The sequence below is a fragment of the Lytechinus pictus genome, chromosome 3 (genome assembly GCF_037042905.1).
Source record: "Lytechinus pictus isolate F3 Inbred chromosome 3, Lp3.0, whole genome shotgun sequence".
Taxonomy (NCBI): Eukaryota; Metazoa; Echinodermata; class Echinoidea; order Temnopleuroida; family Toxopneustidae; genus Lytechinus; species Lytechinus pictus.
Window position 1 is genome coordinate 5,514,383 of NC_087247.1, and position 26,636 is coordinate 5,541,018.

At 37.5% G+C, this 26,636-nt stretch overlaps 1 protein-coding gene across 1 annotated transcript in view; it reads right to left on the reverse strand.

Moving 5' to 3' along the window:
* Positions 1-313: 313 nt before the first annotated feature.
* LOC129255989 (agrin-like) overlaps positions 314-26,636 on the reverse strand; it is a 39,325-nt gene continuing 13,002 nt past the window's right edge. Inside the window, exons 3-10 of the mRNA XM_064097922.1 lie at positions 23,401-23,640; positions 15,634-15,849; positions 13,111-13,530; positions 8,070-8,249; positions 6,776-6,940; positions 5,959-6,114; positions 3,641-3,803; positions 314-1,226 (exon numbers count right to left, since the gene is read on the reverse strand). Coding sequence (XP_063953992.1) covers positions 3,652-3,803; positions 5,959-6,114; positions 6,776-6,940; positions 8,070-8,249; positions 13,111-13,530; positions 15,634-15,849; positions 23,401-23,640 — 1,529 coding nt within the window. The 3' untranslated portion in view covers positions 314-1,226; positions 3,641-3,651. The remainder of the gene's footprint in view (positions 1,227-3,640; positions 3,804-5,958; positions 6,115-6,775; positions 6,941-8,069; positions 8,250-13,110; positions 13,531-15,633; positions 15,850-23,400; positions 23,641-26,636) is intronic.

The window sequence follows — 26,636 nt, forward strand, 5'->3', positions numbered from 1 at the left end:
AGTCGCTTTTTATTCTAGACGAAAGTCGTAGTCTAGCGCCCCCACCCTTCCACAGAAATGCCCTGGTGCAGTGGAAAGACATGGTATACCGTTATCTCAACCAGGTTTTGTTTAACAAAATTATTCCTCAATTGTACTGTAGCTTTGTTTCTCATTAATACTCTGTGTCTCTGAAGTGGCATTGCTATCTTCGGTATCCAATAGAAACCGAATTGAGACCTTTAAAAAAAAAAACTTCTCATAACTATCTCATTTCGTAACCGATTTGATGGAACTTAAAAATAATTGCTTCTCTTTATCCTTTCTTTTCATTAAAATTTGTTTCCCCATCAGGGTTTCATACCCCTTTCATCATAATCATCACGATTGGGCCTTCGAAAAGATTAAATATTCGGGGGAGGGGGGTAGGAGCAGTCATATAAAAAAAAACCTTAACCACATTTATCCCTAAACAAAACTAAACCAGCTCAACGATCTTTAGGGACCACCTCAGTCAAACATCCAAATTACGCAGCATACATGTAGCATTCTTACTTTATGAGAAACAATGATGATATTGAATGAACCTTGTGTGATGCCTCATGATTATGTAAAACAAAACAAAAACAAAAACAAAAAACGGCAAAGAAACAAACCCACACCTTGATATTCCAGGAAAGGTTAATTCGAATTAAGGGCTATTGAGTCTCAATCAGCCATAAGATCATGGCGATTTTAAGAATGCCGGATATTCATAATTCAGCTATAGAAGTCTTTACGCAATGTTATTTTCGAAGGCCCCCTTGGAATCACTTTCCCCCTTACAATTCAAGGTAATACATATTCATGATACCGAAATTAGGAAAAACCACTCATATTTAGAGAAGCACAGTAACCACTTGATCCACATCCTTCCACTTAGCCATGTTAGCGGCAAGTCATATCACAAAATAAAATAAAAGCAAAATTGACCTTGCTTACATGTGTATAAAAAGTGCTTTGTTATTGTTTTCACATTTAGGCCTATCGCACCAAGCAAACTATTTTTTTCTGCATTTCTATTGAGACCCATGAGAAACAAAGTATGAGCAAAGACTTGGTGAATGCAAGCGAAAGATGATGCAATGACCTTAAACCAGCGGGATGATCATCTTCTCATTGTTTTTTTTAAATATGTTCTATTCTCTTTCTCCAAGTGCTGGGTTGGTTTGCACAATAAATATGATGGAGGGCGCATCCTAATCCATCTGTAGTAGAGGAGATAAAAGGTTGTAAAAACAGGTGTAAACAAAATATGCATGACGAATATTTACACCGATCCCCCCCCCCCCCCCCAAATAAAAAAAATGGGTAATCAATAGTAGCAAATAAAGATTATTCAAAAGAATTAAAACGCAGTGGTATACGTGTATATATGAAAAAAATTGCATATTTTATATTCTTTCAACTCCTGAAGCAAGTAATATTCAAGAGCGCCCGTAAGGGATTCCACATTCCCAACATGCTCTTTAAAGGCATTAAAGGAGGATACACCAATGATAATTAATTTAAAGCGATATCTGAAGATTTGTTGTGGTTTCATGGAGAGAGAAGGAGGAGTCCCTGGGGAGGGAAACGGGTCGTTAACAATCCAGCCTCAACTTTTTGACGCACATCCGGCTTTGGGGGCTCGTAATCCAAGGAGGACGCCCGAGGTCTAGTCAACATTTCGGGCAATGAACATGAATTTAATATTGAAAGTAAAGGGGGATGATCCGTGAAAGGGGGTGGGGGATGTAAACAATGTGCAAATGTTTGCACTGCGTTAAGTGTATTTGAATGTTTTGGCATGTTGCTTTCATCGGATCGTAGCTTAGAAAATAATGGAATTATGAATTTCCTTCATACAACTCATCTAAAGTGGAACGGTTTTCCATTTATAAGAATATATATATACATCAAGTATAAGTCCAAGAGGCATGGCAGTTATTAATATATTTTCTATCTTAACGAACCCGTCTCGTTTTTTTAATGTCTGCCAATAATTTAGACATTAATCGTGTTAATTACAGGCGCAGGAGAGGGGGGGGGGGTGCGGAAGGTGCATGCGGGCGCACCCCATGAAAGTCCGACTGTGGATCCGCGCCTGTATTGATTAACCATCTTCATATTTCTCATTAAAACTGATAAAATGTATTTCCTCTGATTGGTTTGGGATAATGTCAGGCATTGCGTCTGATATGACATAAATTTGAAAGGATGGTAATTTTCCAAGTTGGTGGCTTCCCCGGCAGACGCAAATTCTGATCAAGTGATAAATACGATTAAATTATTATGACATTCATCATCACTCCCACTTCATGCAAGTCTAGGTTATGTCAAAATTACTTCGTCGAATTTCAAACAACATTGGTAAATATTTTGACATTAAGGAAAGGGGGACAACATCACTTGCACTTCATAAATGCCTTAAATTAAGACAGTCACGTGGTTAGTTTGTCAGTTTTCGTTCAGCGTGGGGGATGTTGATACACACGATGAATCATCTATCATGTCTATACAGTATGTATGTTTATAATCTGATTCACGAATTTCATTAGTTATCTCGTTTCATAAAATCAAAGGAATATTCATAACTTATTGCAATATAGACCTAATCAACTTATGTGCTTCCCAAAACATCTTTCAATGAAAGTCAACATTTAGTTCATACATCTATTTTGCTACATTGAAATTAAACATCTTTCTTTTCCAATTTGCCGATTGTCTAATTGTTGATGAATTTATTATATATTCATTTTCCCGCTGTTTATTAATGTATAAACGTACGAATTTGCTACTCATTTATTCAGTCATTGGTGATGTAATTTTGGCCAACTTCACTCCCCATTGATGAGTGTATAATTGTGACTTGAAGTATTTTATGTCCCCTGCATCCCTCGTTCTTCCCCCTCTATATATTGGTAAATTGGCTAGAGGAAATTCCGTTTATTTTGATCGCTACACCCTTAACCATTGTTTTGACCCTTGTTTAACCATACTTTCAATTGTTAGAGAACAAAGACAGATGAAATCTGTATCTGTTTATCATCACCCACAAATGAAGTAATAAAGCCTCAATGGGTTTTAAATTCAGCAATTTCCTGACGTATGCACGGCCTTTTGTTCTGTCACCAAGTTATGACGAACTTTACAACCTGCCTCCCCTTGCCTTGTTAAGAGGTTCTCAAATTCCGTGACAAAAATTTCCCAAAGATAAATCAGTGCCTTGAACACGTGTCACATTATTCTGTAAACATCCATTTTCTCTCTTTCATGTCCATCCCTTACTATCTATCTCATTGCAAAAAGTTACAGATAAAGGTAAATCTACTAAATCAGATCAGATCATGCATACATTGCGATGACGAGGGAATGCATATCTTTTTTTTCAGACTGTCCAATTCTAAAACTATTTAGGTAGATTGCAATATTAAAGGCCAAGTCCTCAACATGCTCAGTGAGAGCAGGGAAGTGGGGCAGTTATAAAATTATGGTGAGGGTGTGTTCGTGTGTGGGTGTGTGTGGAGGGGTGCGTGTGTGAAAGTGTATACAGTGTTATGTGTCCATTTTATGTCCATGATCTGGTTCCAAATTGAGGAGGTAATAGGACAATTCTTTCCAGGAGATTGTAAAGTAATACCTTCTAGTGCATCACGATATCCTTAGTCCACATGATCCGGCGACTCCTTGGAGAACGGGTGATCTGCACTTTGCCACCTCAAAGAAACATCGGTTGAAATACGTCGTCCCATCCGAGCCACAGACTGGTGAGTACAGGAATGGGCAGTTCTGTTGGCATGGATCTAATCGAAAAAGACGGCAATCGAGAGGGAATAAGGATGAGAGTTAAAATGTTAAGAAGTGTTTAATGTTTGTCTTTGTTTGCTCGGCACTGGTAGCAATCGAATGGCACAACCTCAAATGAAGCGTTGGCCGCACGAAGGAGGTATAATGCGGTTGATTGCAATTCGGGGTGTCTTTGGTGAACTTGTGGTAGTGACCACTCATTTAATACACAATGCTGCTCGTGGAAAGTAGGAAACTTGACCACGTTACCTACTTTTCATCAGGGGGATGAGAGGTTTACAGTCCCTGCTTTGATCTTCTACGAAATGGGGGGGGGGGGCAAATAAGTTGCGGTAAAGGCAGATGAGAACCTACAAAACTTCTTGCAATTCAATAGAAATATAATACGTGCTTAACCTGATGCAGAATGGTATACTTATATCCATTTGTTTAAGTAGGTCAGCTTGTTAATTTAATTTTCACTTATATATTTTCTTCTCGTTTTATGATTCATTTACTATTATTATTATTGTTAAATTACGATTATTATTAGTAGTAAATGTATCATTACCATTTTCTTTTTCTTCTCATTATAATTACTATTGTTATCATAACTATTATTCGTATTATTACTACTACTACAAATGATAATGATCATAATGATATTATTATTATCATTATTACGGGGGGATGAGTAAATATTATGGCTTTCAATTGCGTGATGATTTAATATAAACCTATAAGTTGACAACGTGGTTTTCTTTAATCATTTGCTCGCACATGACCATGTTTTAATTACTCTGCATGTTGCCGGAAGGAACTGGTGACTAATGCGATATCGAATGCTGCAGTAATTTTTGACAATGTGGAAAGTTCGACCATGTCCATGATGTCTTTGGTTCTCTCTTTAATTCTAGTCATCGAAAGTTCAGTTTGCCATATTCTCTTAACCAGTATTTGGACTGAATTAGATGTGACCAACGGAGTTACTGATTTATCGGGGTTTTTTCTCAGTCAACGTTAGCTGTTTATTGCCAACAGTTTTATTATGGTGAACCGACTAAAATCCATTCATTTTTAACAAATCACTGAGATCTCTTCGTTAGTCTATTATTACAAGAATTTCAGAATACAAAAGATTAAATAATGATTTACATTTTACTGGACTAGTAATTTCGTAAACCGGATAACACCACAAACTAATAAAGAAGATTTATGATTGATTTCACCTCAGTAGAAGGAAACTTATGATTCCCCTAAACGGAAGCCATGGTAAGTAATCGGTCATTTCCTAATAACTCCCTTTAAGAAACTCAACGACCTCCGTAATGGATTAATGAGTGTAAGTGATGCTAATTCAACCAGACACAAGTGTTCCTCTGAAATGGCTGACATTAGTTTCAGCTTTACGTCAAAAGGTATCTGGATATAACGGCATCACCATCAGACTTCATTAGTACCAACGCAATTTACTAAATTGCCACGAAAACAACAATTTGGTTTAACAGGTTTAATAGGATATCGGGCTGATGTGCCTGAGTGAGGCAGATTAACATGAAACTCACATATGGTATAAACATGAGGTCGGGCTTTGGGTGTATAGGTAGGTCGTGAGCTAACAAGATACCCCCACACCCTACGCATGTAGGAAACGTGTCAAGAGATGGCAAGGTCACAATGTATTTTGCAACAAAAGTAACAATTCTTGTTTATTAACGTTAATTCAATAATGACAGTAGGAAGTTATTGTTTTCGAAAGAAATTCGTATCCGTCTATGGGAGATAATCAGCGAGTTTCGTTTGAATAAGAATGAAATCATATGATTTTGGAAAAAGGTATGCACAAAGAACTTCCCGAAGAACGGCTGTGTCCTCACTTACGCTAAAACCAGTTTAACGAGGCAAAGCGATCTTGAAAACTACATCGCGAGGTGGTTTTCCAAACTGGTTTGGAAGATCGCTTCCAAGACCGCTTCGACCGTTCTCACTACGCGTTAAACTAGTTTCCACTAAACTAGTTTCCAGTAAACTAGTTTTAGGAACGTAGTGAGAACAGCCTCCAAGTTGACTGAAATGATTAGGAAAAGAGGGTCACTGACAAGTGTGGCGAAGACAGGTTGAAAGATGGCACATATGAATTTGAATATCGGATACGATCGTAACAAAATTTACCTATGGTGGCAATGGAACAAGGGCCTGGATGATCTATCTTTAGAGTGCTACTGTCCAAGCATGCCTGTCTGTTGAGGTGACATAGTGATGGGTAAGTATTTCCATCGGATCCACACACTTCATGGTCATCAGGCGCAGGGCACGCGGATGGACATCCTGGAAGATATGAACGGGAAAGGGAAAATTAAAATTCACGGTCATCTTACATAAATTCTAGCCAGGGAATCAAAATCATGTACGACTTTCAATTGAACTTCTTGACTGGCAATGAAATCATTAAGTACATCCATATATTGAAATGATATCCTTGTTATGAATCTACGTTTAACCGGATGTTTACTACAAACGAACCTTGTGCAACTGTGCATGATGGAACGTACGTAACACAAATCTGATACTACATGGTTTCTGGACTTTTACAACAATGTCCCTCAAAGTCTTGGAGATGCCTTTCTGATCTAAGTATCAGTATGATAAGATGTAAAATGTGTAGATTATTCAAAATGCTATGCATATATCATGTACAGTAGTAGGACGGATATGTTGGCACCTTTGATTTACTTGATGAGATTCGATTTTACCACTACAACTTGGACGCCCTTTTTGTGTGTTATCATTTAAGATGTTAATATCCTTCATTGAAAATGGTATGAAGGGCCTGTAAATTCCAAATTTAGTGAACACGTTGGCACAACGTACTACGCGGATGGTTATTTCCTCTCTCATGCATGTCATGTCTATATGTTTGTTTTGTACATGTTGAACATTACGGTATTATAAAGGCAGCACAGGGCATTGCATCACTTTGGTCTCTTACCTGGTGAAGGAGCTACACATGCACCAGGATGCTCCACGTACAACTTTTCTTTCGGTGTGTTGGTGAAACACGCATATCTTTCTAGTTCGCATTTATTGTAGTACGTAATGCCATCTGTTCCACAGCAAGGGTTGTAGCCAAACCCATCACATGAAATCGCACAATCTGGGTATCAATTATAAAGAGAGAGAGAGAGATAATTTAGAGCAAATTTGTGTAAGAAATACATTTTTAAAAATTGACATATCAGGGTATCGCTTCACCCATTTATTGTCACTATGAAGTATTAATGGACAGTTGTTTCGGACAGACGACGACAAGGAAATAGATCCGGAAGTCCATGGACTAGTTCCCCAAAGCATGCCCAAAGTCAGATGTCCAAAGGTATACTACCCTGGGTACCCAGGGTAGTTTTTCTTTTTACCTTTCAACCATGGCATAACCCTCGATCTATGATTGTTAATGTGACTAAACAATTATAGAAGACGTCATTTTGTTCTTATTTTATCAAACAGATTTGACCACCTGTGCTATGATCAATGAGTTACCGCTGTTTAGGATGTGGCTTTCCACCTGTGTGACCACTCTAATGATTAAACACTGGTGAAAGATGCATCATTTCTATTGACATTTAAACCATTTGACCCCCTCCTTCTGTCTCTTTTTGTTTATTTCATTCATGTTTCATATAGCACGTGCTATGCTTGCCGAGAATCGAGGTTAACTGATTAATATAGCTACACTACTCCACGATGTCTTCATGTTCCCGGTCGCAGCTTTCACGTTCTTAAGTTTTGTAGAAAATAATGCATGTGGAGAAACATCTGATTGTATTCACGATATGAGGGATTGAAAAATGACTCATATAAGATAAGGTTATATAAATATAACTCGATAACTGTTAGAAAGGATACACTTTAATGAATTAACTCCCAGTGAGAGCTGACTAGATAAATGATATACATAGCCTTTCAAACTTGAAAACAAGTCTTACCATTGCATTAAAAAGGCCCCTTTTCGTTAGTCAATTCTTTAACCATGTTAACTTAGGCTTGATCATAACATTTGAAACTGAATCGCTCACGAAGGCGGTCTCCTGCATTCCTTAAAATAATTTTGTTTTGAAAAATGTAAATTACATCTTGTTGATATTTATTTACACTATACGGCTATTATTATTTTGTTATATGTATTACCTTTTTATATTGTATAATATTATTTTTTATTCTGATACTGATGTGAATGCAGAAATAACTAAAATAAAGTAAAATCAAATATACTGTCAGCCACTTACCATCTCCGGAACATTCCCCTATGTGAGCGAGTGATACGTCAGGCGTCCCTGGCATGCAGGCCTCGTATCGAAGGTGACACAGTGTCTCGTAGGTCTTTCCATCCGTCCCGCATACAGGTTTCCACTTGTTGTCCGGGCAGGCATTCGGACAAGGGCCACCATCTGAATAGGGATCATCAGCTTCAAATTAGAAGCCAAATCGATATAGATACATGGTGTAAAACAATGGCTCAAGGAAATATGACGGATATCAATAGCAAGTGCCATGGTGTGACGGAAGGCACAACAGTATAATTTCATTAACACTGGCATACCTGGTTTAAGTTCAAACATACATGTAGTTTTAAGTGTCTGAATATAATATGTCTGCGCTCGACAGACTCTTTCCAAATCTCTGCGTGCAACCTCTGCCACGTTTTCTTTCTCAATGTGCAGCAACAAACATCGATGTGGCTTTTTTGTCGATGACCCAAGCGAGCCCGTAGTCGACTTTGATATCGAAGCTATAGGCATACATGAATTGAACACATCGACTACAGGAGGATCTTGCAATGAAAAGGGCCACTGTCATGACTGTCAAGGAATCCCATTGATATCATTTAGGGATAAGTGAAAAATAAAGAACCCGTTATTTCTCTTTACAATAAATTTAAGAAAAAACACAAATCTGTGCATTGCCTAAATGATTGCAATTATATCGGTTAAGTTCTTTAATGATTCAGTGCATGGACTCTGTTTGCAGTTCGGTGAGATGGCGCCAAGAGGCCACGTAACCGCCATCTGTCATCCCTGCTTTCTTGATTTTCACACCTCGGATGACGCTTCACAGCTTGCTTTGGTACCCATGGAGATCGGATAAGTACGTAACATTTCCGCATATCATCAACATGCCTGTGAGATTGATAATAGAGAGACCCTGGGAAGGAGATTTATCAAATTGAAATCATTTGAGATCCCTCTCTACCTTAATTGGAACAAGGATTCCTAGGCAGTGTCGTCGCGACTTTCGCCCTTGTTTTCAAATCGGGTTTCCCGTCATCAATTTTGGGTGACCTTTATCTTATTATGTGGTGCAGTAAACTGATAAAGAAGATGGATGTTCTTCTTCGTACCTCTTAAAATTACCCAAAACACTATTTTGTCTTTGTTAGACTGGATGACCTTAACGGGTCATCGTGATTCACTGCTCCTCAGAATCATCTCGTGTGTATTTTTTTTCTTTCATTGTAGCGGACATAAACAAAATTGCTATTAATTTGCGAAAATTGATTAGCGTGACAACGACTGATGACCTTATGAGAAACGTTCAAGACGATTGACACTCATATCCAGTTGTAATAGAATACGCCCACCGGGCTTGTTAGGACGTAAATGTGTCATGGTGACATGGGGTTGACCTATGTCCAGACATTAAGCAGGATAACAAAAGATGATAATGTCCAATGTTAGAAAGTACATTTCAATACAAAGAGAACGTCGGAAGGTACATTCGAAATTACGTATTCCTAGTACTAGAATATGTCCAAAAAGTAAGATTCAAACGATTTATGTGTATTCATTAATGTTGCCCTTTCTTCTGGGTGTCCGGAACCAAACTGTTCATCTTCGCGAGGGTTCCATTATTCGATGTGGCGCCTTGATCTATTCTAAGGCGAGACACCATCTATCATCCTCTGTGTCTCGAGCACTAGTCTTTGGGTACTGGCTGCTAACTTGTCTCGTTAAGGGAGGCCAACATGGATCATCTGTGTGTCAGTAGCAATTTGCTAAGCCATAATCATCCCTAATGAATCAGTAGCAAGTGTCCCTCTGCTGCGTCCACTTTGAGACCAGTACGATGGGCAGATAGATAAGACCATTCTAAGGGAATGGATGCCGTCTAATGGTAACACCAGAGCTTGAGAGAGTGCAGGTGCTCTCAGTAAATATATATGCATTAGTCATCAGAGTTACCCAGAGTTTATGGAAAGGAATGTCCTACCAAGACATTGGATGATAAAGAGCATTTGATTAATGTGCTTTCATATAGTCTGAAAGCGAAGGGAGATGTAATCCATTAGAGCAACGAAATTGTTGTTCTTCGTGGCGGTGCATTGACAGTAATACATGTTAAAGGAGGTTAACATTTTGCTTTAAGTATTACTTACATGTAGCTCAGATCAATGAAACATGTTCGGGATTAAGGAGGGAAAGTCAATCCATTCGATTTAAGTTTGGTGACTGACTTGGTAAAGGCGGTCTGTATTGATGGGGCTTATCGACTCTTGTCTTGGGATAACGGCGAAACCCGACATCTACAGGCGCAATTAATTAAGTGGCGTAGTGGAAGGTGTAATAAGGGAGACGTCGCCCCTACATCAAGTCTTGTACGTGTAAATGTGCAATTTCGATTCAGGGATTCACCACGAGTTGTATTAGAGTAAAAAAGATTTCAAAACATGTACAATAATTTTATTGAATTCTCCTCACAGCCAATCATACATTTTTTTTAATGTTTGTCTTCATCTACCCAGATGACCTAGTCTAGAAGAGCAGGACCAGTATGTTATCTGGGTACCTTCATTTGTGGCAAGATCACATTTGGATGTGGCGTTTCATTTGTGTGTGTGTGTGTGTAATAACATATAACAAACGTTTCCCTAGTGATCGGATAATGACAAATGTAATGGGAGACTGAGCGGGAAGGGGGGGGGGTAGGAACAGACCATAATCTTACACTACACCCCCGCAGTGTAAATCGTAGTTGGCTACGGGTCACGCCCTTCATGTTCTGTTGTCGGTGCTTTTAACTGAGATGCATGTTAGAGACCGGTGGCCTTTAGATGGATTGATGATTCATGGATAATGATATCATGATGAGACTGATGAATCAATATACATGTAATAAATAGAACATCAGCCGGCTACTGCATCGAGGAAAGAATAGAAGAAAACCCATTGGAGAAGAAGTGTTTTGTGTGTGTTTGTGACTCATTTGATCGTATTTCTTTTGTTTTTCCTTATTTGTTTAAGTAATATTCGCCAACAACCCCTTAATTAATTAAATGTTCATTAACATTATTAATCTTAAGAAAGGGGTTTTTCTGTACATATTTTTATCTGCATTTACCGCAAGCACAAACAGATTTATGTTCTGTGCATATCTTTGTTTCCGAATATTTAATAAAAACTTTTTGAGAGTTCATTTTCATGTTTTAACGCGGGAAGATGGCACGCTCAAATGCCAGGGATTTCCCAGGTAAGTCGTTTATCCCTTTATTCAATATTCCACGAGTAATGATTTGACGTCATCATATTTAGCGAGGGATTAGTCAGGATGATGACGAATAGAGGATAAGTTACAGAACGTAGGACGAACAAACAGACCCTCTTGAAAAGCGACATCATGGTCATTCACAGTGGGAAAAGGGTATCCATTATGCCTATATGAATGTTTCTTTTATGATTTTGATATTAAAGAAGGGCACACTCGAAAAAAAAAGTACTGACTAGCTGGAGCTGTAAACAAGCTTGTCATCCCCTCATTGTGGTTTAAGGGTAAATAGAGAGGACCATGTGCTCTTCATTAATACCACCTTTGTGTGTCATCTTTTGAAAATGACCCATACTTGAACCTTGCTTGATGGGGAAGACGTGATTCATCTTTACCAGTAGTAAGGTTGTCTCACCCAGCACTTCAGGGTGTGTCTTTTGTGAAATGGCAAAGCCATCAATTTCTTACAAACGCATCGGTTATCTTTATCGAATAGTCATTTCTATATAATCTCTAATTCTAAGGCCCATATGTTGTTTGTAAAAAAGCACAAGGGTTCTGATTATTTTTTTAACAATAAGCTTGACCGGGAAAGATACAATTGTAACTAAAAAAAAAAGAAGTGTGAATATCACCAGGTGATCTAAAGTTAATATGTTGATTTGACCTGTTTTATGTTTACAAATTTGCTATATACCCTTTCATGCCTAATGACGGTGAAATTTCGTCTAAATTTAGTTTAGGGGGTCTGAATTCGAGAAAAAGACTTCTTGTGCCACGCGGCCATCCCATCCTTTGAGTGTTTCAGTATATATCGCATTCATATTATTAATTATATTAAATCAATGAAAAAGTATCATTATTTTGAACAAAAAAATGTATCTGTGACCAAAAGGAAATGAACTATCCCCCCCCCCCTTAACATTGTGATGCAATGATATTATCATGTAATTCCTACTTCGAAGCATTAAAACAATTAAGATGATTTATCAAGTAACTGCATTAAAAAACAGAATACAATTTTCATAACAAAGGGTGACTGTCATAACATTATCTAATTAAAGGTGTTGACAGCCTTTTACTATCCATTGAGGAATAATGGTCGACCTACATGTAACCGAGAAAGTGGATTATAAAATGTGATTTATTGGGAAGTGATAGGCGTGATCGCTAGGTAAAGAGAGGCATATCATAGCCACAACGCTTCACAATTAACTCTGATATCTGTTTCACTGACAGTGCCAAGCAAGATTCTTCGAATAAAGAGCAAATTAAACTAATATTATTGCATTTGGGTATTATTTCTTGGAAGATTATGGCGTGTGAAAGTCAGTTTACTTTGGGTCATGAAATGAAATATTTTATAATGATATCAATCATGTCATTCACCATAATAAGATAACGACCTTACTTTACTCTTAATGCTGCTTCACCACGTCCACTGATATTTTGTTTGCATGGTTTGACTTAAGTCAGTTCCTTCATGATTGGAGCGTGGCAAGCCAAGCAAGGTTTTCCACCATTTTTGAAGTAACGTGTATTTAACGAATCCCCGAACCCATGTAGTCTTTGTTAATATTTTAATGGGGTGAGAAGCAGAACCCCCAGATGAATTCCTTACGTGATGGATTTGCACACCAGGCGTGGTCGACGCCAGCAACTACCTAAATTACCTAAATCCACATTAATTCTTATGAAATGAAAATTGCTTATACTGATCAACGGAAAGATACGAATGACTATTGTTATTTCGTTTTTATATACCATAATTGCTCATTCACTACTCACCTGGATTTATTTCTGGAAACATTGCCGTTGGAATCAGTGGCTCTGTACGGGGTGGTGGGCTAGTCGCAGTAGTTGTTGCAGGGCGTGTCGAAAACAACAGCGTTGTTGGTGGTTTTGTCGTAGTGGTAGTAGTTGAAGGAGTGGGATAGCCACCTCCACCACCCCCTCCTCCTCCTCCCCATCCTCCACCTCCTCCTCCTCCCCAGGTTCCTCCTCCGCCTCCACCCCCTCCTTCACCGTATCTTCTCCTACAAGGTCCATAGTAAAGGAGATGGACCCTGGTACCCAGCATACACTTCAGTGCTTCCAAGTGGCACTCAGAAATATAGGTGATCCCGTCCGTGCCACATGCGAGTCTCGCTCCTGAAAGCGCTGGATGTGGACAACTAGTCCGACATGTCGTTTGCGTTGGAGTATTTGCTAAAAAGAAAGAAAAATGGAAATCTGCCATTAAGTTCATCCCAAATAAAAGCTCTAACATACATTAGCATCTTTATTAGTAGGATTATTATCATTATCATCATCATTATTATTACAATGCAAGTACTCCGGTGTTGATTTACCACCAGCCCGGAATCTATAGGCCTATATGTCCACACCAGAGAAGTGTTAAACAACACCAGTTTGGTTTGGGTCTAACACCAGATAGGTGTTTATACAACACCAATTAGTATTAAAACAGCATCGGTTTATTTCCAAACTGGTGTTGTTTCAATACTTCTCTGGCGTGGACATAGATTCCGGGCTGGTGGTAAAGCAACATCGGAGTTTTTGTAGTGTACGAAGCACTGGCGTAAATCCGTGTTGATGGGTGGGGGGATGACTGAAATATTTTGGCATTTTTTGCAATCATTTTTTAGATATGCAAGGAATTGTCATTGATATGTCCACAGTGTTGTACCGTGGGTCACGGCATTGGGGAGGGGGGGGGGGCACCAGCAAAATTTTTGAATCACTAAGTGAGTGCGCTAAGTTGCCAGTTATACTGACCTAATAGAGACATTTTAAGGACAATGTCATTAAACGGATATGTAGCTCACTGATCAAATAATGCGAGCGCGAAGCGCGAGCTGAAATTTTTTAATATTCACACCTAACAAGGGACAATATAATCAAATTTGTGTAATCATGATAGGTACCTGTCTCGCTAAACAATGCGACTGCGAAGCGCGAGCTGAACACTTAGATAATTCAGACCTGAAGTGGGGCATTCTAAGGTTTCTTTGTAGGAATTAACTAGGACCATACGTATTTCATTAACCAAATGATGCGAGCGCGAAGCGCGAGCTGAAAATTTTTGATATTCAGATCAGAAGAAGGGACATTTAAAGGACTGATTTTAGGAATTCATGAAGAGCAGACATATCTCACCAATCCACTAATGCAAACGTAATCACGGACAGGAAATGTTTCATATATACGAAGACCTTAACATGGGGCAATCACTTTTGAGTCATGAAAAAGAAGCATATGTCACTACATAAAACAATGATAACTCAAGTGCTAGGAAATATATTTGGTTTATATTGACTTGAAAACGGTATGTTACAGGATTATATATCTCGTTAAACAGACAATGCGAGCACCAGGAACAATAAAAATAGACGTAGGCCCTGGGCAAATTATGTTTTATAAAGTTGTAATGTAACATAACATAATTATAATATAATATAACATTATAATGAATAATATAACATTATAATGAACAATATTTTCTTCTTTCCCACTACGTTTCTCTTCCTTTCTCCCTCTTTTCTCCTTTTCCCCCTTTCCTCGTTTTTGTTTTTGGTCAGCCGATGGGGGGGGGGGGGGGATGTGCCCCCCATGTCCCCCGTAGTTACGCCACTGTATGTCCATATGGCAAATACCCCTCCAATATTATTATCTTTTTTTACCCCATGATGGTATAATGGTTTTATTAGAGATTACATTCAAAAAATTTTGACATTCCATCTTCATCCCTTCCCAAAGACCCCAACATTGATGAATTGGAAGAAACAGGGGTTTCTCTTCAATGTTATAATAAGGACATAAGTATTTCGTTTGGAAATGGTGAAATGGCTCTTTATTTGTATTTTATGATTTAATAATATTGTTTTATTTGTTAAGCGGTATTTGAGGAAGAATTTTCACCAATAAAACAATTATCTATTGTGATTTTTTTTTCATTTCTTTCGTAAAAAGTGGGGGGGGGGGATGTTTGTACAGGCCATCCCTCCCTCCTCGAAAAGTGGGGGGGATATATCCCCCGATCCCCCCGGGATTTACGCCAGTGGTACGAAGCATGACACAAGATGTCCAACTGTTACAAGGTTTAATCATTTGACATATTCTTTGTGAAGACCCTACATTCACCATCCAACAGAAGGTGTAAAAAATACAACATCGTATACAAATATTTACATTTACATTTTGGGGGCTGCTTAAACTTAGATATATTGAAATCATGCTTATTGTTTCATTTTGTTCAGATTAGCTAGGAAGCTACAGATCTCATGCAAACTTTGGAAAAGCTGTTCTCACTTGTCGGTACGTCCATCCTGAAACATCTTCCTTTCGATGCTCTCTCCACTAAAATTCCATCGCACTTGGCTATTTCGAGATCACACTCGCTGTCGTACGTCTTTCCATCCGTCCCACAGACGGGACCTCGTAACCGGTGCCTAGGACACTGTCGCTTAATTTGTGTACAATACGCTGATCTAGATGATTCAGAACTTTCTGAACTATCCCCCGTCCCTAGAATAGAAAAGGCAAATGTCATTGATTGCATGCGTTTAAGTAATTTAAGTGAGATGCAAAAATAACAATTGTTATACATTTTTGCTCGACAGCAAAGCGAACTCAAGCAACACCCCCATGAAAAAATAAATAGTATACACATATAGGACATCCTATAAAAAAAGGTCCTATCCTCGCACACTGTAAAAAATATTGTGAATATTTTTTCTGAAATAAGATCTCGACAAAACCTACTATAAGAATATTCGCATGGCCAATGTTGATAAACATCTTTGCTTCCACGACACAATATTTATGCAATAATTAGTTATCATAATCATCACGTGAAATTAACGATTGCCAAGCAAGTAATCGATTCGTGTCATAGATATTGACTAAACTGATATACATACTTCCTCCATATGGTGGCAATAATTGATATAACATATTTTGCATGCTGAAGTTCAATATCAACATATATTACTCAAAGGTAAAGTTTGATTTCATGGAATGCAGACGATTTTAAAAATATAAATCCTTTGGTTCCTTGGAGCTACTAGTTCCATGTGTGGTTCTGTTTGTTTTCTGTACAACTGGGGTATTATTTTAAGATTCCGCAATTTCCTTGTTTCCACCTCCCCAGGTCCTTCAGGAAACTGTAACTTATCCCACTTTTACTCTCCTAAGTACCAAGGTTATAATGAAGATCAGATAATCACTACATCAAAAAGAAAGACGAATGATATTCAGTTACACCAACGAAATCACCTCCAAACCGACCAATAATATGTTATTCGAAATAAGGTAATAGCTTTGGTTGGTCCGGGATCGGCTCTTTGGTAAGACTGTAACATTGACCTGACATCATCGTTTCCATGGGGAAGGAACATCGCACCCCTGGCAATTAAAGGTGTGGCATTTAGCCTTGAACTTTCATGACAAGCTATGCCATTTGGCGAATAAGTGAAACGTTGTAAATCGTTATTTTTTTTCTTGATCAAGATTATCTTCTGTCAAAACTGGACATATTGATTTTGTTTAGTCTGATAATTTAAAGACCGGTGACCAAATTTCTTATTTTATTTGGGTGCATTTGACTTACAATATTCCTAACTATATTTCATATTTCATTTCGCTCTATATAACTTTATATCAATTTTTGATGCAATTTATTCATACATCTTTGTCACTTTTTACATATCAGTATATATATATATATATATACCTTATTGATAATAACGTAGCCTTTAAGTAGGTAAAATATACCTTTGAATATTTCGCCCTTTGGGATTACTATAAACTGGGAGGCACAAATTCGGTGGTTTCCCCCTCCTGCCATGCCTGTTGGAATCTACGTATTTGCAACTACTTATAGAATAAACTATTTCCTTTTTCTTCTATTTATGAACGATTACACATACAAACCGCATGAAATATATCGCACAAGAGCTTCAAAGGTAACATTGAAGCAAACTGTTACTGTTCTTTGAAGACAATGTCAAACAGCATGCTGATCCAGTTTCGTCCTGACCGCCGTTAGTCATTTTCACCGATCACATTATAATACAACATAATTAACTTCTGATCAGACAAGATAAAGGTGGAAAACAAATGAAAATCTTATAGGAAGTTCATTTACAAAGCTTTCTGACGTCAAAGGTACAGGTAGCCTACACCTACATAAAACGTGTACTAATTATCATGATTATATAGATATATTGAGTTTCCGGCACTGAAACAAAGGTTGCGAAGGAGCGGTCATGAACTTTTTTTAAACTTTCACCAGGATCTTTGGAAAAAATCATTCTCACAACAAATTCTAAATTACAGTATAACCTAATGTTACAGTCGTAGAACGCCAGCTCTACGAGCGATATTTATCTCGTATGCATGTCGATGCATAAGATCGAAAATGAAGAAATTGTCCTCATCCTGCACCCACGCCTAAACAGCGCTAAAGGAAACGAGCATCTTCAACATAGATCCCGAAGACAAATCGATCAGGGTACGTCATGCCCAGATATATAGCCCAATGCTTCTTGGAAATTCAATTGATATAGGCTAGTCATGATGGCAGAACATGGCTAATGTGGTCAATGCATAAACATGTGTTAGTTGATCGTGGTAGGATAAGATTTTACTCTGACACTGCAGAAGTACAACTTTACCACAAAAGGTTCGATCGTACCAGTGAGTTGGGAGCACTCCATGATCGTACAATGGTCTTCATCAAATTGAAGAAGGTTGAGCTTTTCGATGGCATCAACCATGTACATTGGTACAGTTGGCAGTTGGGCCTGATTTTCGCTAGCCATGATCTTCTTCAAAAGAAGAGTACGGATCTCACACTAAACCTGAAACTTTAAAGTGCATGAACACTTCAACGATGTTGTTGACAGTGTAACAGTTTACTGCCAGTAATATGATCATGACGATATTTCAATGGAAACATTCCTATCATAGTAACTACAACAGTGTATTTAGTTAAATCATTTAAGGCATATGAATGAAATGTATATATTCAGAAGTTAGTCGAGCAGATATTTTTTGCAGCATTGTTCGAAATACTCCCGTGGGTAATGCACCCATGTTTTGTCTATATTCAGAATAAGACAATTACAATGTCAAATGTAACATTAAAAGAAATGAATCTCTGGCCATGTTCTGAAATATTATACTTTAATTGTTTAGCTATGAAATACTAAACATATTATCATTAAACTTTGGTTTATAAAAAGCTTTTTTGATTTACAACCAAACAACCGCTATCATAAGCCATTTTGTGGATTACATTATATATTTTTTTTCTTTAATTGCATTATTCTTTTTTAATTCATAAAAGAAATATTTTCTTCCTTTTCACAATTATCCTCATTCTTCACTTTTAAAACATGTGTTCATACAAAATCAGTTTGTCATAAAGAATATATGCATGTATGTATTATTATTTCAGTGAAGACGTTTGTGACTTTTGAAGGGAAACGTCCTTGACTTCGTTTATTTTCAATCTAAGTAGTGTTGTGTGACCAAAACTTCATAAGCGACACATTCATTCACCTCTTGTTCTAGTGACGTGATTTGGCAGCTCAAGTTAGTGGTTTATTTTTGGAGTCGAAAAAGTGACTTCAACAAATTGCCCCTTTGAGGACGGGCCAAGATTCCAAAATTGAACAGGCACTTGCCAATTTACTACGAGTGCACTTTAGGGGAGACTATGGATATCCATCGTCTTCTTAATCTACTTTACTACCCGATCATGACGAGGAAAAATACAGATTTCAAGATCATGAAGTTATTTTTTCATCATGTGTACCAATTTCATGTTTACCCAGTTCATTATATAGCGTTTTCATGAAAATTGTAGATAAATAACGATTAACCTGCGTTCGATGGCTGTATTAACTTGAATATTTTAAATGAAAATTTGAAATAGAAAACGAGGCATGGTGTACACTTCAATAATTAAATATATATACACCACCAAAGAATAGCTGACACTGGGACCAACAATCACGAGTAATATTTTGCCTAGGTGCTACATACACCTTGTTGGATTTTGTCACTCAGGTAAATTGTGATGATGATTTTCCCATTAAATGTATTTAAAAAATCATATAATTTTTTAGGAAACGAGTACTTTAACTGGGCCTATTGTCATGATTGTTATCAAAATTGATTTCTGATTTTACATCTTAAGGGACACTCCCTATTAACAATTGCATTGTTCAGATAATCCCGCATTATTATGATCTCATATATCTTGTTTTAAGGAGGATAGGATGGGGAAATATGGAACATTTCATATTCTAAACAAAAAAAAAACCGTCATGTGACAGGGGGAGGCAAGACGCGATCATGATTAATAAAATCTCAACGGTGAACTTCCGAGTTACAAAATAGTTGTTTGTAAGTGTTAATGGCCAACTTTCCATACCTCTGACTGAGAACAACAACGCTTCTTTGGCCAAGAGCAACACTTAGAAATGACTTCATGTCTAGCTACCCACTGATCTTCTACGTCAATAGCGTGCATGCTTTTGCTTTTTATCTCAAAGTCTTTGACGCCGCGTCCATATTTATCGCAAGCCCGAAACACTATACATTAATGAGATAAAACACGGTAAAGGGTTGGAAATAGACTGACCCTTACCTCAGTTTCTAAGTATGGAAATGATGTGGAAGGAGAGCAGGGGATGGTGGATTAGCAGCCCCAATTTAGATCACGACAAGATAATTAAGTAACAAATACTTTCAATGAGTGTAATTCGAATTCTTTGAATAAAGTCCATCGGAGACGTAACCATGACCACACTGTTCCGAAAAAGAATGGTTTGAACTTCTTTAAGTTTGGACGTTTTACATCAAGTAGACACCACATTATTAAGTTGCCTTACTGGAGTCGTAGAGTAGCCGATAAAAGTCCTATACGACTATCGATGGTATATCATCCGTAATACAAACGTAATACCTCTTGTTGTTTTGGGGAGCGTTTCATCAACGTTCGACAATGTGTCAGATCTGACAACTTTTCTTGCTTTTGATTGGCTAAGAAGCAATGTTGCTATGGTTTCTGTCGGATAAAATAGGATTTAACAGATAAAACGTCCGACAAGTCCTTCCATGAAATGCTGTTTTTGAGTGTGTTTTGGTGTGGCTGTATCAAAAGGAAACGGTACCAAAAAAAGCATGTTATAGTCGAAATCAAATGTTCTTTTAAATGTGCTGCATCACTGACAAATGACAGTGACTGTTGAACTTCCTTGACAGCAGGGATGGTCACTAACTACACTGAAATTTGATATTCAATTCAGAGTGTCATCATGTCATGTTTGGTTGCTCGCTTCCATTTCCTCCGAATATACACGTTACCCTTATTGCTTAACCATTTACTGGAATTCAAAAGTACTGGAATCTGAATTGTCATTGTGGTGTTTGGCTTGTGAGGGGAGAGGGAACCCTCTGCAGGAAGCGGCATAGGATATGTCTCTCCGCAGCAGGTTTTCAGATGCAAGCATGGGGTGTGTTGCATCAGGCTTGTTCTAAACACTGATCCATCTACCTCAGATAGTGAGTTGGTCAGTTTGTAGACTGTTTTTTTTATCTCCCTCGAATGAAAATGATGGAGTGAATTAAAATACAGGACATTCTATCATAAATTCGGCCAAACTGAGAAAGAAAGAAAGAAAGAAAGAAAGAAAGAGAGACAGAAAGAAAGAAAGAAAGAAAGAAAGAAAGAAAGAAAGAAAGAAAGAAAGAAAGAAAGAAAGAAAGAAAGAAAGAAAGAAAGAAAGAAAGAAAGAAAGAAAGAGCAAAAACACGCAGTTACCATGAACTTGCAATGATGCTTTAGAGAGTTTATAAACCACTGATAAACCGTTACGACATAAAAATGATAAACAGTAGCCTTAAAAAAAGGTAAGAAAATTATTTGCTTCAAGAAGCTTTCACTGATTTTTTTTTTCATTTGTCTGGTATAATAAAGAATGTAATGTTAATTCAAAACCAATGAAGCTGTTCTACAAGCAATCGCAATTGTAATTCAAAGATAGGGAAGGTATGCTATATCTTGACCATATCATTCAGTTCACTATTTTAAAATCCCCCATTTTCTCTGTGCTTTAAATCTTTGGAACGGTCTTCGGTGTTTTATATGGTATCATTTTGGTCCCGAATCAATCTATTACAAGCCGTAAGCTATTCGGTTCGTTGTTCTCTTGTCCAGTTCACGAAACTTGAATAACAGGACTTCGAGTGCATCAGTCATGTCAGTTAATGACATTAAGCTAGATAAACATTTACACATCTGGCCAAACGCATGACAAATGAACAGATCATAATAATACTTTACGAATGAGAACGTATTGTTCACTGATATAATGATCAAAGAACATCTTCATATAATTCACACTTCAAAGTCATATTTCCTCTCTTACAATGTGTATTCGATCGCTGTCAAGTGATTCGTAATGCGGAATTCCGGGGTTCAAACCACCTACATAAACCTCCGTTCAAAACTTCTAAAGAGAAAGTTATCATGATTTGGCGTGACGTTGGATAAGGTGATGACGTCATTATGCACCACGTGACACGGCTAGCGAGAGTGCTAGTGACCTTTCCATTCAATCAGCCTGTCACTATGGCTGTAATGACTTACCTAAGGATGTATGACTGGGAAAAGTGGGAAGATTGATATATTCAAATCTCTGTCCCAGATAGACTGGCATGATATTTACGCCGCCATCACACCCCCTTTTCCAAAACCATGTCAAAATCGCAATATATTCATTGCAAACTGATATATTCTCAAATGCTATTCCAAATCTAGACCTTAATTCCTGAAAAAATAGTGTTCGTCTGTTTATTCTCATTATAACTTCATTGAAGAAGAAATTCAACGATAATATTTATAATTCTACGTAAATTTTGACACTCCAATAACTTCACAATACAACTGCATGTTAGCATGGTTGTCATTTCCATGAAGAATTTTGACATTGGTTGAAGCTAGAAAATTAAGATTTAATGTCTTTCCAAATAGATCTGTAAAAAAAAAGTTTCACTGAGGGATTCTAACTATCCTGTAGTTTAAAGTGCCTGGATTTATCCTTTACTTCAAACTCCTGCTACAATCTTGGGAGCTACTACTTCAGTGCTTCTATGCTGATGGATGGCTGGATTTCTCTTTTCCGAGTTCCAACTCCTGAAGTTCAACTTCATCATGTTCATGTTCTGATTTTCAGACAGATGACTCCTCTGCGACCTCTCTGTCGTATCTTCAATCACGGAGGTTGTTTCATGTTTCAAAACTTTGCTTTGGGTTTGACAATCGTTCATTATTCTGCCACCCAAAACCAAACGGCTTCCTATGTACTTTCGACAATTTGTAGAAGTGGTTTGCGCCTGTTGGCAATCAAAGGAAAATGATTTCAGATCGCCCATGGACCGAGCACAAAAGGCACACTATTTTCTGTTCGCAGACACCCGCCGGGCTTTCTATTAAACTCAACTTCAAAGCCGGTTTGTGTTTGAGAGCCAAGACATCGACTTCTCCACTTACAAAGCTCAATTCTCACATTGCAAAGTCAACGGCAGGTTTACTTTGGTAATGGCTTGCAGGAAAATGATGCAATTTAGGACCCCGGGCAGATCTGAATTCAACATAACTCTATCTGTTCCCTAACAATTAGTACCCTGGGAATTCCACAATGAGCTACGAGTAAATAGTCTATTCATCACACCCATTTTGTTAATACCAGGTTATTGCGACAAAATATCATGTCGCCATGATAGAGGCAATTAAACCATAATGATCGAGGGTTTGTGTCATGGCGCCAATATCTCCATACTCCATACAATAGCCTACTATTAGTCATAGGCGGCGGAAGCGGGGGGGGGGGACCTTTTTTTTGTTGCTTGTCAAATGTTTTACTTGTGTCCATCCACAAATTCCAGGTGGACCCCCCAATTTGTTTGGCTTTCGCCGCCAATGCTACTAGTACTATCACAATAAGTAAAAGAGTAAGTCAAATAAAAGCTTGTCAAATATGAACTGAAATAATGTATCCTTACCTGTTGCAATTCCTTTCTTTGGTGATTTGTTCCTCCTTTTACATACGCCTTCATAAATAATGTCTATTTGCTTTCTTCTTTCACAAGCGACTTTCATCAGTCTACAAATGTCTTTATAAGTCTTATTGTCTGAACCGCACACCCTCCCCAGTGGTTTTCCTCTCATTTCAGAGCGACATTCTTTGTATTCTGATCGACATCGTTTGGCAAGCTGTCTCCTCCATGATCGTCCCTCATCATCTGAAAACGAGAAACACAAATAATCCAAATTAAAATCAGTTAATTCGTTTTGGTAATACGTTAGGTCAAACATCAATCAAACGCCTGCATCACACGATACACTATATACATTCATGACATTGTAATCTGCTGAGAATTAAACACAGCATCGAATTTAAACGCCTTGATATAATTATGCCTATTCAGGTTCAAGAAAATGATATAAGTACACTGCTAAAAATAATTTTTCTTTGCGAGGTTGACCTTGCGTCTGAAATAAAGGCCAAGGCTGTTTCAAATCGTAGATAATTGCGCGATTGCGCTGACGCCACTTTTATAAATCAGGAAGGCTCATGATATGCGGCAATTTCTATTTTACTTCATTAGTAAGACCGATTGGATCCCCAGTCATTGGTGCAATCATGATCTGTACAAGACGGTTTTTTTTTTGGATAGCAGCGGATTATAAACCATGTTGGATTTATTTTTGTTTAATTTCATTGCACTGTAAATATGGTAGTAACTTAATAATTCCATTGTAAATTAATCTCGGTACAAACACCATGAACACATATCGATCAAACTCAAGGGTATAGGCCTATGAGAGAGAAATGTGTCAAATAGCTGATAATAAAATGGTTAATCGAATGTTGGACCACTTCTTTCCAAATGATATTGGTTTCCCCAGTATTTCAAAGATATCATTCCGCCCCCATCTTAATAATCTATAAGATCGATTAGAAGCACATTCTATCAGAATCACTACTTGCGCCTATGTTTTATCACCTTATCCTTGAAAGTGTAAGCGAGATTTTGGGTGATTTTATGATTGTGCTATCGATGGACGGAGAGACAAAATATATTTTTAAAGTTTTTTTAAACCTATAATATATCAATGTACAGTGCGTCCCAGAAAAAACGAAACCGAGATTTAGCGATGATTTATCATAACTAAATCACAAATACAATAGACAAATGACCTACCATTGATTGTAAAGCTTAGAATCTCCTCTTTCATCTGAAATTACTTAGATTATTTCTCATTCACGCATGAGTGAGCAAAAACAATTTGAAGAGGGGATACCAAAAAGTCATTTGGCGGGCTGTATCTCGGTTTCAAAAAGAAAACCACATTTCTAAAAAGTTCAATATCTGCTCTTTAATTTGATACCTCAATTACAGAAAATGGTCAAGAAATAAGAAAGTTCTGGTTATTTGAAATAAGGCTTGAATTTCAATAATTTCATAAAATGAAGAGGTTTTACAGGCTAGCGTTCAAACTCACTCGACACTCCGTTTTGTTGACGATCAGCCATGCATGAAGTCTTTTGTTAACCATGCGATAGCTTCTGTGGGAAACCGGTGAAAACACGTTTATTTAATGAAATTATGGAAATACAAGCATTGTTTCGAGGAACGTAACTTTTTTACTTTTTGACCATTTTTTGTGATTAAGGTATCAAGTTAAAGAGCAGATATTGAACTTTTTAGGCATGTGATTTTCTTTTTGAAATTCAGATACCCCCCGCCAAATGAGTTTTTGGTATCCTTTCTTCAAATTGTTTCTGCTCACTAATGCGTGAATGAGGAATAATCTAAGTAATATCAGATGAAAGAGGAGATTCTAAGCTTTATATTGGTTGGTCACTTGTCTATTGTATTTGTGATTAAGTTATGATAAATCATCGCTAAATCTCGGTTTCGTTTTTTCTGGGACGCACTGTATGCACTATAATTGATATAGTTAGCTGTTTGTTAACATGTATGGGGGATAACATGATGTATGGAGCAACATTTCGAAAACTAATTTTAATAATAGAAAATCATATTTTACAATTTTCCCTCTCCTTTGCTTCCCCCTGGTGATGGACCGTTATTCTATTTTTTTGGGGGGGATGGGCATGCCCATGAGCCCACCACCCCCCCCCCCCCATCTATACGCAAGTGGTTGATGGGACCGACTACCTTCCCGATTGAAAAAAAATGATAATGATTGACACGGCAAGTTCGCAATTTTATGGTATGCCATTGAGAAGTTTCAAGGTTTCTTTAGATTGCTTCCAATTTGTTAGTGTTCTCACTCTGTCAAGGGAACATAGCATATGAAATTGATCAATGAAAATGACTCGAAGAGAACATAAACACGGTCATGACCAAGCCATGTCATAACTAGATTGGCAACCTGCAATTTGGGAGGGTAACCTTTCACGAATAATAAAGAAGGCATATATATATATAGGCACGGACTTATTTCAGCCGGAAAACGGGTAGTCAGGTAATCGCCCTTTTCGGAGAAACGGTTCGAATTCTCTGGTGACATGATTGAAGAGGTGACAAGAGGTAACGTTCGTGATTATCGAGAGGAAGGAAGGACATAGGTAACATTGTGATATTATATCATAAACAATATTACAACACAAGGCCGAGGGAACAAAGGTGGTAAAGACGATGGAATCACGTTGTATCATATTTTGAAGAGATTAAATAATTTCAAGTGTTTGCTTTGACATCCTGAATATTCTCATGAACATAAGAAATACAAGCAGGATGTAGTAATGAGGGCATCCCGTTTAATACGAATAATTGTATTGTTTTAAAACTGCTTGCAACGCCTAATTGTAGAGGGAAGAAATATGTTTTACAATTAAACTCACGACCAATTTTGGGAAGTACGATAACCACTGAAATGCTATTGACATGATTGAACAGTAACGTAAATGATACACATAAATAATATTAATTTACCCGTACCATAGATATCAAGGTGACTAACAAACTTGAGGTCTATGTTTTTTTGTGTTTTTTTGGTCAAACTAAATGTCCCTGATATACGGTATTTAGCAAAGAGACGTGATATTTTTTGATCGGTATCATAAAACCCCTATTATTGTGAAGTATCTAGGCGTGGATTATGTCAACCATTTAATTCTATAATTGTTAATTTAATATTATGGTATGAGTGGAGGGAGCGTTAAATCTGCTAATGAATAATAAAGTTTGTGTGCGTTTGGGTGTGT